This window comes from Dermochelys coriacea, chromosome 2 (assembly GCF_009764565.3).
Source record: "Dermochelys coriacea isolate rDerCor1 chromosome 2, rDerCor1.pri.v4, whole genome shotgun sequence".
Classification (NCBI taxonomy): Eukaryota; Metazoa; Chordata; order Testudines; family Dermochelyidae; genus Dermochelys; species Dermochelys coriacea.
The window spans coordinates 82,915,416-82,930,391 of NC_050069.1; the positions used below are offsets into that span (position 1 = coordinate 82,915,416).

The window sequence follows — 14,976 nt, forward strand, 5'->3', positions numbered from 1 at the left end:
GAGGAATTGGTAAATATGGTATTAGAGCAGGCATCTGTGTTTGAAGACCATGGTTTGAAGGTAAACACAAAGAATGCAAGTAGGGAAGGTGGAAGAAGAGCTGTTGACTGAAGTTTCAGGAGAGAAGCTGAAGCATAAGAAAGAATGTTTGTACTTGGGGCATACAATTAGTGTCATCAGAGAGGGGCATCAAAGAATGCAATGTGCATGGGCGGCAATGAAAAAGTGGCAGGGGTACTGTGGGACAGGCAATTAAGCAACAAACTGAAAGAAAAAGTGTATTGTGTTTGTGGGTCTTACAGAGATGGAAGAAAAGAAGATACAGGTAGCATGAGAATGGCTGGCAAGTGGAAGTGAGGTGGTATGCATGGAAGAAATTAGGGGGAAGATGAATTTGGGATTCTCAGTGATAGGCTGAGTTGGGCACATGTGAGATGTGCTGGACATGTGATAAGTATGTGTAGCCCAAGGTCCAGTCTGCTTCAACAGCTGCCTTGGGAACTACAAGTTGTGGACTACAAACTGTGGCATGTTGGGAGAGCTTCCTGGTTCCTGGCAGGAAGCCACCTCTGCCCCTCTGAGCAGGAAGTCTCTGCACTGGCTGAAGCTGGGAGCAGGAGACAAGCTGTAGAAAGGAGGCTGAAGTGTAATCCTCTTCTATGGTGGTTTTTTTTTTTTAAACAGAATAAAACCTTGTTCCGGGTGGTTTGTCTGAGTGGGTCTGGTCTGAGGTGAACACACACAATGCAGACCACACAGAGACACTTCAGGTCCAGCTTCCCAAAGTTGTGTAAAAAGTCACAAGGCAGACTTTCCCTATCTTGAACACCTTCATATTGGGCCAATGAACAGGAGAGGGGCTACAAATGGAAGAACAACCAGTAAAGAAAGCATGGGAGGAAGAGGATGGCAAGAAAGGATGCACAAGACTGAACATACAATGGAAAGACTCTGTCAGAAGAAGTTTGACGAGAAAAGGACTGGAACTCCAAGACCCACAAATGCATGCCATGGACTGGAAGGAGTAGCAAAGAATTGTGGGCATGCAGATGGGAAAAGAAGTCAAGAAGTGAAGTTTCATGGGGGTAACATCAGTGCATCTATAAAGGCTTGTCTACATTCAGATTTTGTACCACTTTAACTATATCTGTTTGAAACCACTATAAAGTCACATGGTACACCCCTTAGTATGGATGTGGTCATTCTTGTACAATGGCGCTTAAGTAGCTTATTCCTGTAAATGTAGGGGAGCAACCTATAGTGAAATAGGGCACCTTTGTACCAGTGAGTGCATTCATATTAGGGAATTGTGCTGATTTAACTATTTTGGTTTAAAAAAAAAAATCGCAACCTTAACTGAAAAAGTTTAATTGGTCTAAAAACTGTGTGGACTAGGCCTAAGGTTTAGAACAAAACAAAAATGATAGTATTATAAAAATAATTGTGTATTGTTTTATCTTTGATCATATTGCTCATCTACTTGATATCAAAACTCCACCTTTGGAAGGAGGGTGTAGTTTGGCACACTATGCTTGCATTTTCATGGGTTTGGGTTTGTACAATGCCTATGTCTGTCTGCATTTGGTTAGTGTCTATCAATATTGTCTGATCATGCATACATTTATATTTGGGAAGTGTATATCATTAAACATCCAACTTCATAGGCTGCAGGCGTGTGCACACATTTGAAAAGTGTATTATCTGCATGTGTGTGATGCATCTGTACATTTGTGTGTTCACTGGGAAGTATGAAGTGTGTGAGTCAAGGAGGAGGCATCTGTGTGCACTTCGGAAAGTGTCCATCGTTAGGCACACAGGCTTGCATGATGCACCGGTGTATGTATGCATTGGGTCCATAAGCCTGCCCTGTTCTATGCTGTGACGCGGGTAGACGGCATAGATGTGTTTGGATTCCCGAGCGAGTGGACGGTGCAGCAGCTCTCTGTGAGCAGCCGCTGTCTCCGGGGCGCGATGCAGCATGCAGCCCCTGCAGACGCTGTGCTCCAGTCACTCTGCAAAGCGAGTCTATGATCGCCCACCCTGCCAAGTGGGCGAAGGGCTAGAGAGTGCGGGATAGGAAAGCCGGCTCTGCTCGTCCCCCGGGCTAGCTCGGAATGAGCTGCTGCGGTGATGTGCAAGATGTCTTTCAAGGTAAGCTTTGCTCACTGCACTGCCGAGCTGGGGAGATCCCATTCCGCCCTCCTCCTGCTGCCGCTGCCATGTCCCGTTAGCACTGCAGATGCTGTGGCTTTAGCAGGCCTGGCTGATCGGCTGTAGTGTGAGTCTGCCTCTGCTTCTCTGCATACGGCCTCGGCTCTTGTTTCCCTCCGCCATGGATATATTTCCTCCCCACGACCTTCCCTCTGCAGCCGATGGTCCTGGTGGGTAATAGTCACAGCTGCAATTGTTGATTTTCCTGTATACGAAGCAGAGAGGAGCGGGGTGGTTAAAGTCTAAATCTATGTGGACTTTGGTGAGTCATTGTGAGGTTAAGTTTAGTATGGGATAACTCTTGAACATAATGGGTGCAGATTGTTGGGGTAGTACTGAGGTGTGGTGGTGAACAGCTATGCTTAATACAGAGCACAAGAAAGGGGGCATAATGTAGGAACTAACTAGATTTTTTTCACCTACAAATCTATAAGCTATTAGGTCTGTTTTACATTATATCTCTTGTTTTGTATTTTGTCACAAAAACCCGTCTCTTTGTGAAGCTCTCCATAGTATTTGTTTAAAGAAAAAGCAGGATTGTTTGACCTCAAGGGAAACAAGAAGTAACTCTGTAGGTTTATGGGTTACATAAATCTTATTATTTTAGATGTTAATGGAACTAACATTTTGTCTAGATTTAAATTTATTAAGTTAATATTTATATATAAACTATAGAGCTAAGTTAGTCTGTAAATTTGCTTTAGGACAGTCAGAATATACACATATGTATATTGTGTGTTTATTATTTATAATCTTAAAACCCTTACCTGTCATTGAATTTTAAAACAGATAATTTTAAAAACTGAATTTACTTTTTCCCATTTGTTTGCAATCTGCATTCCACTCAGTTAGTGAAATTAGACTGGTTAGTCTCATTTTCTGTTTCTAGTCAGTTTCGCTTTTGTGAACAATGTTAAAACAATGATGTTTTAATTGAGTTTCCATATCCCAGCGGAATATTTACATTTAAAAACCTGAGTAGGCCTTGTTCAGAGTCATCCCAGTGGAAACATGCATGAGGATCGCAAGATCTGTCCCTTGTACCTGATCTCATAAAAGAAAACCATAGATCCAAAAAGAAGGTTAATAAGGACCAATAAGAAAGGAGGAAAGCAAGCAGCAATTTATAGATAACACTGGAGAACATTTACTCTGGAGATATAGCTCCTGGCTAATTGTGCAATTTTCATATCATTTACCTACTCTTCACCTATTGATTGCCATCTCAGTACCAAGCCTTTGCATTGCTTTGATTGATTGATTTATTGTTGTCATTTCGCTCTTTCCTGTAAAACCCTTTCTTTGCTCCATTGTCTCCTACAGCACCTGCCCTTTCTTCTGTATTGCCTTTCTGCAGCTCCACTATATTATTTTAATTGTGGTAGTGCCTGACATGTGCGGGGTTCCAAACACAGTTCCTACGTGAAGAGCATACCCTTTCTTACAATGCTCTTCACCCTTATTCTCACCCTTGAATACTCCTTGGTCATGTCCCTTCAGCCTTCTATTGTCCTCAAAACCCTTCATCTTACCTCCCTCTACTCTGTTTCCATTATTCTTCTTATCCTTCTGCTAACTCATCTCCTCCTTTCTGGCCTCACAGATATTCATCTCATTTCCCTCTTTCTCTGTCTCCCATTCTCCTGGATGCTGGTAACAGCTGTTAGTCATAATTACAGCCTTATATACCTACATTCTCCAATCTCAGCCAGTCCTACCTCCTGCCCTACCCTTCAAGCTTTGCTCCTCTAACCTTGTTTCTGTCAGCTGCCTCTCTCATGCCCCACTTCCCTTTTCCTGCCCCCTCCGGGATTTTTATTCTTATCTAGCTCTCTGCCTGACTAATATAACTCTTGCAAATTCCATCTCCTCACCCTCACCCTTCCCTGGCTATGTCTGTGGCTGCCCTGTTTTATGGTGTTCTCTCCTTCTCCCACTTCCCTGCCCAGAAGGATGCAGGACATCCTCTCTCCCTTGGCTGTTATCTGTCTCCCTCCTCCTCCTCCTCTTCCATCTCCACCTACGAATTACTCGTGATTTTGATTTTCTTGTCCATGTACTATTTCATATGACCGTCATCTTTTCTCCTAGCAGCTCCTCTGCACTTTTGCGTACTTAAGTCCTCTTCTGCGTCTCCACCTACCCCCTCCTCTCTTCTTGGATATTATACATGTATTTAGGGGCCATATTGACAGTATCGGACAAAGTCCTCAACTCCCTTCTTCACACTCCCACTTTTCATTGTATCCTCCTTGATCCAAGTCTCCAGCTCTACTTCTTGAATCCCTCAGCCAAACCCCCTAGCTTCTAGTGGGCCTGATTCACAGGCAGTCGAAGGAAAAGGGAGATTTTTTCCATTCACTACTTTGAGCACTGAATCAGGCCCAGTCTGGTTAGATCCCTTTCTTATCTTCTCCTTCTCTCTTATCTTCAACCATTCTCTGCCCACTGGCTCTTTCTCTCCATCTTCAAGAACACTGTTGTTTCCATAACTAAGAAACACACCCTCTCTATTCAGCTGTCACCCCATCTGTCTCCTCTCAGGACAAACAGCATGTCAGAGATAGAGCAAGGAATTGAACCTGGGAGTTATAGAATGTAGAAAGTATTATTTTTCTTCTAGCTACCACTAAGCTGATACATAAAATTACATTATTTTACTTTTTTCTTTCACTGCCACCCAGAGATGGACTGTCTGAAAATATCCATGTGTTTTCTCTTCAGCATTTTTAAAGAGGTGCTTATGATGGATGCCAGTTTAAAATGTATACAGTACCCCATATCGCCTTTAAAGTTGACTGAAAGTATATGCAATCCAAAATATCAGCACAGCCATAGTTTAGAATAATGCTTTAAAACATCTCGATGAAGTAAAGGGAATCATACCATATCCTGGTGCTAGAACAAATGGCATATTGAAATAAATAAATCACATTTTCACCAAAGCTATCAGCTGATAACTTTTCCATTATTATATTCTGTGTCACAACTGTCAATGTTAGGGATTAGTTGTATACTTTAAAGATTCTTTTTTTCTAGGGTTTAACTAACTTTATAAATATGTCACAGTTTTATCTAACATCTCTTGTAAGTTAGTAGTACTAAAAAGAATAAAACCAATTGTTCAAGTCAGATATTTTTGTACTGCACCTAGCACAATGGAGTCCAAGTCCGGCTCCTAGGTGCTATGGTCATACAAATAAATAATAAAGATAGGACTGAGTCAGGAACTGAGCAATAATGATCAAGGCTTTTGGCATTTCCTGGAGATTAAAGATCAGTGGGGAGGAGTTCATTGCTCAAGGATCATTAAATCCAGCTGGTCAATAATCCCAAAATAAAGCCCTGATCTAAAATTACTATTGCCCTATAATCTGAAAATGAAAATAAAAAACACAGATGTGTAGATCTTTGTTTTTAAGTTGGTGGTGTAATTCCAGTTAGTATGTACAGGGTATTTTTGTAGGATTAATGTCCTGTCCGCTGACCAATTTGCTTGACTCATCTCTGTACATTCCATTCAGTTTAGAACATAAAATAGCAAATCTATTTTCTCATCTGACTGTTACATGCTTGATGCTCTAGGTCAGTGATCCCCAAACTTTTTACCTCGCGCCCCCCCCCACTCCTGTCTGCACCCCTTCCCCCCCCCCATCAGGTTGGGAGCTGGGGCTGGGAACAAGGCCACGGTTGGGGCTGAGGCTGGAATTGCAGCTGGGCTCTAGACCATGGACTAGACCATTAGTTCCCAAACTGGGGAATTGCAGCTCTGCCTCTGCAGAGGCAGACATTAGGGCCACAATCTGGGGGCACATCTGTGGCTGGGAACGGGACCACAGCCGGGCTTGGGAGCAGAGCCATGGCCGAGCTGTGATCGGGGCCTGAGGCTGGGGCTGTGACTAGGGGCATGTCTGGGAGCGGGGCCAGGAGCTGGGGCCGGAGCAGAGCTGGGGTCAGAGCAGGGCTGGGTGGTGCTTCCTCCTCCCCTATAGGGGCTGGTCTGGGTCCCACCTTGCCTACCAAACATTCCTCCACACCCCTTTAGAGGGCCACACCCCACAGTTTGGGGACCACTGCGCTGCGTGTATTGCATACTTAGCTTTTGAAAGGAATGTCTGGCTATATACAGCATGAGGAGAGGAAAGTGCATTGCTAGCATGGCAGCTCCAACCTGAGGCTGGAAAGTAGTGCTTTGAAAAGCCAGATTCATGTCCTTGGTACACATGACAATGCTGCCATGGCTTGGATCTGATCCAGAAGGTATGGGGAAGCTTTTGCTGGAGGGTTAGTGCAGGATTTATTCCCTAGCAGGGCAGGGGAATAAGTTCACAGGCAGAAGGAATGAGGAATTTCATGAACCACAAGGTTAAAGGCTCTGGATTTGATTCTTCTCTCACACTGGTTTTACACTGGCACAACTTCTTTGATGGCACCTTAGAGACTAACAAATTTATTAGAGCATAAGCTTTCGTGAGCTACAGCTCACTTCATCGGATGCATTTGGTGGAAAAAACAGAGGAGAGATTTATATACACACACACAGAGAACATGAAACAATGGGTTTATCATACACACTGTAAGGAGAGTGATCACTTAAGATAAGCCATCACCAGCAGCAGGGGGGGAAAGGAGGAAAACCTTTCATGGTGACAAGCAAGATAGGCTAATTCCAGCAGTTAACAAGAATATCAGAGGAACAGTGGGGGTGGGGTGGGAGGGAGAAATACCATGGGGAAATAGAAAAGGAGTACTTGTGGCACCTTAGAGACTAACAAATTTATTAGAGCATAAGCTTTCGTGAGCTACAGCTCACTTCATCGGAATGCATCCAATGAAGTGAGCTGTAGCTCACGAAAGCTTATGCTCTAATAAATTTGTTAGTCTCTAAGGTGCCACAAGTACTCCTTTTCTTTTTGCGAATACAGACTAACACGGCTGCTACTCTGAAACATGGGGAAATAGTTTGACTTTGTGTAATGACTCATCCGTTCCCAGTCTCTATTCAAGCCTAAATTAATTGTATCCAGTTTGCAAATTAAAAAGGTTTTCCTCCTTTCCCCCCCCCTGCTGCTGGTGATGGCTTATCTTAAGTGATCACTCTCCTTACAGTGTGTACTCCTTTTCCTTCTGTTTAGTCTCTGAATCCTGATTCCAGATCCTAGCTAATCCATAAAGGCTCTTCTGTAGAAGTCAGACACAGCAGTATGGAGTCAGATAGCCATTATGAGTGGTGAGAAAACTGTGGCAGGTGAAAGAGTCTTTCCTACAACAAGCACACACTGCAAGCCCCAAAAGACTTTTCAAACATTTAGGGTCAGAGTGAAATGATAAAACTGATCCAAGTAGCATTGTCCATTAACACTGAACTCCCTTCCAGAGGAGCTGAGAATAACTACAAACCTGATAACCTTCAGGACAAAATGTCAGATCCCACCTTTTGCAATAAGTTTTCCAAAACATCATAGCAACAACAATGTTCTAAAAAATATAACTGACTAGACCATTAGTTCCCAAACTGGGGGATGTGACCCCCTGGGGGGGGCGTGAAGAAATTCCAAGGGGGCACGAGGCTGCCTGGCCCTTGAGCTTCCGGCTGGAGAGGCTGGCCCCCGGCCCCTCCCCTCCTGTCCACCCTCCCCTGGAACATTGCCACCACACGGGCAGCACGACTTGGCTGGTAAGGGGGCAGGGAGAGGAGGGATTGGATAAGGGGCAGGAGGTCCCGGGGGGGGGGCAGTCAGGGGACAAGGAGCAGTTGGATGGGGTGAAGATTTTTGGGGGGGCAGTCAGGAGACAGGGAGCAGGGGGGTTGGATAGGCGTGGGAGTCCTGGGGGGGGAGGCCTGTCAGGGGATGGGGGTGTGGATAGTGGTCAGGGCAGTCAGGAGACAGGGAGCGGGGGGGTTGGATAGGGGGTGGAGTCCTGGGGGGTCCCTGGAGGGGGTGGTCAGGGGACAAGGGTCGGGGGGGGGTTGGACGATGGTAAAGGAGGGGTGGGGGCTGTGAGGGTTTCTTGAAAATTGAAAAGGGGGCATGATGTCAAAAAGTTTGGGAACCACTGAACTAGACATCTTCCTCTGTTTAGTAGGTAGGAGAGAAACAGGCAAGATGGGTCAACTGATTGTGTAGGTCACCTGGCTGGATTTATGTAAAATTGTCCAACAGCACGAGTGCGGTAAGAATAGATACACCATCACTCTTCACCAATGGCTAGCAGGGCAGGCTGAGACTGTTAGTAGTTTTGGGCCAGACTCCGATTCCAGCTGGTGTCAATCTGGAGTTAGTCGATTGTAACAGATCAGAAAATCTAGCCTATTGTGCAAATTTCTATGCTCCTTCCCAGCCTCCTGCCATCCATCTCTTGGTATGTAAAAGTTCAAACCACTTTATGAAATGTCTTGTGATTTATGAAACGGTTGAAACTTCTCATGCAGTTACCAATTATCCTAGTTGTTAACAGCTATAAAAATAGCTATGTCAGAAGGTAGCTGGTCCTCTGAGATCTTTTCTTAAACACTTCAGCCATCAAAACAACAATGTTAAGACAACATAACAGAAACGTTAAAAAAAGTAAAAAAGTCAAAAACAGAGACCATACTAGTGCAAGACAGCACAACCCTTCTCTTCCTTCCAACGTCAGGTATTCTCTTGAGAGGAGAGCCTCAACACTGAAGACTTGCCCCGTTCACCAAATACATTTGGAGTCTAAAGTCCAATCTAAGCAGAAGTCAGCCATAACCAGTTGTTATTGCTTAATTCCATAATAGGTGCTGCATTCCTCCATAGAGAGTCCATTACATATGCTGAAAATTCTACTTCTGGTGTCCTTCCAAAATGTGGACACAAACACAGCTCCTTGATACACAGAAATGAGTTCCTCCATAGCAAACAAAAAACAGAGAAAAAGGAAAACAATAATTCTATAGCAACAGCAAAATCCTCACAGTCATTACATAACACTGATACTGCATACCCCTGACATACTAATTAATCAACCATACTCTTGGTCCAACATAATTTCCTCCACCCTATACAATAACCTTTCCAATTCCCACCATATCATGAGCTAAAACACATTCCAGCATTCTCTTACTCCTGAAGGCCTCTGGGCCTATGCACTGGGCTCCCCCCCCACCTTTAGAGGAGAGAGGCCCAACCTAAACTCAATCCATGTTAAACTTGGATGTGCCTCCATCACTTCCTCTCCTTCGCCAGTGCTCTCCCATCCCTCTGTACCGATGTCTGCTGTTGCTCTTCTCCCCCAAATAACTTGACATAATAAACCTGGATCACATCCAGCATCTCCTCTGGGTCTCTGGTATACTCTCCTTTCCACGTTCCTCAGTCTGAACATGTCCCAAGCCGCCTTCCTCTCCTTTCTATAGGCAAAAGTCTGGTTCCAATTGGTCTTCACTCTTACAGCAGTGATTTTCCCTTTAATTTATTCTTAACCCTGACATGAAGGCTCCTGATATTCTTCTCCCCATTCTTTAGATTATCACTCTTACCCTGACTTTGGACTCCCCTTGCTAGTATTGTTGTTTCCTGCATTAATCAATCATCAATTTAGAAGAAACTGTATTGTTTCTAAAAAGAACTGTTACTTTCTTTATGTCTGCAACGGTTAAAGAAACAGCCACCACACACTGCCAATGCCCTTTACCTCGTACCATCCCATAGCACTTCTAAACACTCTCCATCAGAGAGTTGTTACGAAAGCAGAGGTCAGCGTCCCTCGACGTTGTGTCTGAAGGCACAAACGCAATGCCTTTCAGTATAAGTTTCTGTATTAAGAGATCTCTTTCTGGCATTGGTGTTGTTAGGGAAATGTATAGAAAATGGACCATATGCATCCATGCCTAGCTCCAGTTAGTTGTCCCTGTACCCATACTTCCCTTCCCCCACCCCCATACTCTCACACTCTGCCTCCTGCCCTAACTGTTGGCCACCATTCCTTCCTCTCAATCGCTTCAAGGTCTCTGCAAAAGATAACACCAACCACACAGCACCTCCCTTAGTAGTGGCAAACCCAGCATCTGATGGCAACCCTTAGTTGTCATTGTCCTTTTCCATGCTCGGGGCCTCAGCTCCTGAGAAGACCCATACAGTTCCTTGCTCTGCTGCTGCTGCGTTCATACCACACCGACCTTTGCAGCTGACCTGCTGTCCCAGAGAGCCCGAGCGGTAGAATTGCCCGAGTTAGCCCTGTCTTCCTGAGTCCTCGATTTTTTAGTAATCCTCCCCTTTTGCTTGGGAGACTCTTGTTCCCTAATCAGGCAGATTATCCTGTTTGTCCAGTTGTCCACCTTCTCCAATCCCACTCCTTCCTCATCCTCCTCTTCAAAATCCACTCTGGTTCGTTCCCACCCGCTCACTTTCCTCTACTCTGTGTCCACATCCACATCTCTCCTCAGTGTAGCTCTCAATCCAAGCGCCGTATGAGCCGCGACTGCCTTCACCACCAGCTCCATACTAGGCTTTCTTCTAGGCACTAGTGACTCCTCAGGCACCTGGGATGCTGTTCACTGTACCCCAGGCCTCTGCTGTTCCTCTGGCACTGCGAACATCATCCACATCAGCTGTTACTGCCAGTTCTTGTGACTCACTCTCCACCACCAGGTATGAGAGGGTGGGCCCAGCTTGTGTCCCTATCCTCCCTCCACATTCTCTGCTCCGCCTGGTTCCATTGCTCTTCCTGCTCCAGTATGGAATTTGCTACAGCCACCATGCTCAGTGAAGCCCGCCCAGATCCTGTGGCTGTTACTGCTGTACGGCTCTTTGCCTTCTCCAGGGTCTTTTTCTCCAACCTCTCCAAACTATTGGCCCTTCTGAATCCCAACATCCTCCTCTGTCCTCTAACCTACTCACTGCTCTCAGAAGTCTTCTGGTTTACTAGTTGTAAGAACTCCTCCTGGTAGGGTGGGCTCCCCAGAGAAGCCCTTCTCCCCACCCACAGACTCAAGAGACAGGCCCCTTCTCTCCTGGCTCAGCCCTCCTGGACTGTCCCAAACTGCTTTCCATACCCTTCTCTTTGTGCCTTGCACTATTACAATCCCTCCCAAAACCTTCTTCTGTCCTCTTCCCTTCTTCTTCCTCCTTTTCCTTTTTCTTCCCGTCCCTTGAATGAGAGCTTTCCAGAAGAGAAAGCTGTAAAGCCCCTGGATCTCAACCCTAGAGCTGCAGAGCCTCCAGACTCAACAGCCATCTTGCTCACATTCATAGCTGACCCTCTGAAGGGGTCAAAGGCTCAGCCTACCTCTGACAGATTCCACAAGGGGGAAATGAGAAAACTCAGGTTCTCCTGGGAATAGTTAACTCACAGAGTGACATGGATGCAGTATAGTTGTAGCTGTGTTGATCCCAGGTGGGTGAGGTAATATCTTTTATTGGATCAACTTCTGTTGATGAGAGAGACAAGCTGAAGAAGGGCCCTGTGTGGCTTAAAAGGTTGTCTGTCTCACAAAGGAAGTTGGTCCAATAAAATAAATTACCTCACCCACCTTATCTCACTGAGAAATTTGGAGACAATTAATTAGGTAGGGAAGTACTTGAGCATGCTAAAAGGCTAAGGACCTCAGTTAGAGGGAGATTCCTGAAGAGGGGAGTTTCCAGGGAGCCTGAACCAAGCAAAAACTGCATCCTAGGGTAGAGAGCCTGAATTAGGTGGAAGCCATGCTTGCAGGGCAGGGAGATTGAGCTAGACAGAATCTATGCTCCTGAGCAAGGGAGCCTGAGCCAAACAGAAACTGTGTTCCTAGGGAAAGAAGCCTGGGTAAGCAGAAGGCAAACTCCTAGAGCAAAGAGCCTAAAGTGGGAGCCTGGAAGGAATGCTTTTGGAGAGTGGGAGAGTGACAATAGGCACACAGCCCAGCCAACCCCATTAGTATTTGGAGTGGTCCTTGGAAAAACCTGCATGAACCATGATGTCAGAGGAAAACTCCACCCAGGCAGCATCAGGAGACCGGAGGCGAGAGCAATTAGAGGCAGTACCTGGATGGAGATGAATGCTGAACTCAGGGTAGCTGACAGCGAGTGTCTCAGCTTGGAAGCTGAGCTAGGAAGGTGTGATGTGTGCACCTGTGTGAAGCTTTCTGTTAAACAAAGCAGAGCCTCTGGGGAAGTGCTCTTTAATACCCAAAGCTGATTTGGACTTGTTTATAGCCTGGGTGGAGGGAAATCAAGGCAGGATTCACCTGCAGTGCTGTACCCAATCATAAGGTGATTACCAGGATGACTTTCCACTGCTTTACAACCTAGTGCTAAACTAATTAAGTACACTGAGTGTGACGGATCCAGGACACACATACTAGCGAGCTTATGTCTTCAGGATTTTGTGAGGGAAAGAAAACTGAATCGGAGCTTTGATGTGTTTTTCTGTTTAAATATCCTCCTATGTGGCACTGAGCACTCTCAGCAGCATTAATGTGCCATTGCTTTGCTCAAACGTCTTTGCTGCCTTCTGCATGGGCTTGTTACAGGGGCCAGGAATTAATGGGTTGTCTGTACCCTCTCTCCCCATGCAAGGCAGTGATAATTCGGCCCTTGACGTGGGGTGTCATTGAGATACTGGCTGTGTTCCTAGGATTAAGACCCAGGGAGATCATTACTGTAAAGTGATGTCTGTCTGTACTTTAACTGTTCAACTGTACTATCTATATCGTGTAGCATCCCTATTTTGCTATTATATCTGCCCAGGATGTTGCTTTGCATGTCTAATAAATGCTCTCTGAGGGCATCGTATTTAAGGGGCATCATCTCAAAGACATATCACACGCAAGAGAATCTGTGCCTGAGGTGCACATCTGTCAGCCCCACTAGCTGATTAGAGAAGAGAGTGTTTGAAACATAGATTGTATTCAAAACAAATTGGGGGATTTTGTCTGAGCCAGGTGCCCTTGTGAGACTCAGACTGAGTACATGCTGCTTCAGTATGATCTTGAAGCATTGGGAGAGGTTTGTATATGAAAATTAGCTTTTTCAAATTTTAAAATCATCTAGTGTGAAGAAAGAATCGGAATGAGTCTAAGTATCAATTTTGTAAGGTCTCAAATTCAGCTTACAGCCTTGTAAGCATCCATGACTTCAATACACACACCTGGGATTTTTTAAGTTAATTTGTTTTTAAGTGAAATGTTAATGACAACTGATAAAAGCTCTGCAACACAAACCCTCTCCCCACTGATGTTTAACCATGCTTGGAAAGGGTTGCTCAGTTTGTACTTTAATGAATGCCCCAGACACAGACCATTGAAATGTGGGACATGTTAATATGACATATTTCAATATATTGTCATCATGTTTCCTGCATTGCTTCTCTTTGACTCCGATATCAGTTCCTCTCTTCTTTGTCTTGTCCCCTCTCTTTGTCCCCCTTCTTTTACTTTCCCTTTTCCATCCCTTTTTATCCACTGTACTTTCTCCTTGCTCTTTTCCCTTTCCTGTGTCTGCTATTTCCCTGTCACCTTTCTAGCTAGTATCTTGTATATCAATGATGAGGTAGAATGTAAAGAAATAAGAAGCGATGCAATGGATAAGACAGAGTCCATCTGGGCAAAAATTACATTGGGGAAGAAAACTAGTAAAGCCTCTCCTACGATAGTGCTTCGGGTGTGCTATAGACCTCCGGGATCTAATTTGGATATGGATAGAGCCCTTTTTAATGTCTTTAATAAAGTAAATACTAATGGAAACTGCGTGATCATGGGAGACTTTAACTTCCCAGATATAGACTGGAGGACCAGTGCTAGTAATAATAATAGGGCTCAGATTTTCCTAGATGCGATAGCTGATGGATTCCTTCATCAAGTAGTTGCTGAACTGACTAGAGGGGATGCCATTTTAGATTTAATTTTGGTGAGTAGCGAGGACCTCATAGAAGAAATGGTTGTAGGGGACAATCTTGGCTCAAGTGATCATGAGCTAATTCAGTTCAAACTAAATGGAAGGATTAACAAAAATAAATCTGCAACTAGGGTTTTTGATTTCAAAAGGGCTGACTTTCAAAAATTAAGGAAATTAGTTAGGGAAGTGGATTGGACTGAAGAATTTATGGATCTAAAGGTAGAGGAGGCCTGGGATTACTTTAAATCAAAGCTGCAGAAGCTATCGGAAGCCTATATCCCAAGAAAGGGGAAAAAATTCCTAGGCAGGAGTTGTAGACCAAGCTGGATGAGCAAGCATCTTAGAGAGGTGATTAAGAAGAAGCAGAAAGCATACAGGGAGTGGAAGATGGGAGGGATCAGCAAGGAAAGCTACCTAATTGAGGTCAGAACATGTAGGGATAAAGTGAGACAGGATAAAAGTCGAGTAGAGTTGGACCTTGCAAAGGGAATTAAAACCAATAGTAAAAGGTTCTATAGCCATATAAATAAGAAGAAAACTAAGAAAGAAGAAGTGGGGCCGCTTAACACTGAGGATGGAGTGGAGGTTAAAGATAATCTAGGCATGGCCCAATATCTAAACAAATACTTTGCCTCAGTCTTTAATAAGGCTAAAGAGGATCTTAGGGATAATGGTAGCATGACAAATGGGAATGAGGATATGGAGGTAGATATTACCATATCTGAGGTAGAAGCGAAACTGAAACAGCTTAATGGGACTAAATGGGGGGGCCCAGATAATCTTCATCCAAGAATATTAAAGGAATTGGCACCTGAAATTGCAAGCCCATTAGCAAGAATTTTTAATGAATCTGTAAACTCAGGAGTAGTACAGAATGATTGGAGAATTGCTAATATAGTTCCTATTTTTAAGAAAGGAAAAAAAA

General features: G+C 44.5%; 1 protein-coding gene and 1 long non-coding RNA gene across 4 annotated transcripts in view; one reads left to right on the plus strand and one right to left on the minus strand.

The window, feature by feature from the left end:
• The first annotated feature begins 517 nt into the window (after positions 1-517).
• The window catches only part of ANKRD29 (ankyrin repeat domain 29), a 49,512-nt gene continuing 35,053 nt past the window's right edge, over positions 518-14,976 (plus strand). The window contains exon 1 of one of the 3 annotated variants that reach the window (XM_038393097.2): positions 518-2,151. In XM_038393097.2, the coding sequence (XP_038249025.1) occupies positions 2,131-2,151 (21 nt within the window). In that variant the 5' untranslated portion in view covers positions 518-2,130. Of the gene's footprint in view, positions 2,152-2,365; positions 2,474-11,741; positions 11,983-14,976 lie in introns of those variants that run through there. The other 2 variants (XM_038393098.1, XM_038393101.2) reach the window with 2 other exon arrangements.
• Positions 681-12,310, minus strand: LOC122458712. Its single transcript, XR_006278885.1, has 2 exons — positions 12,201-12,310; positions 681-2,416 (listed from the first exon to the last, which is right to left on the minus strand). It is a non-coding gene; the product is annotated as an uncharacterized LOC122458712 (long non-coding RNA).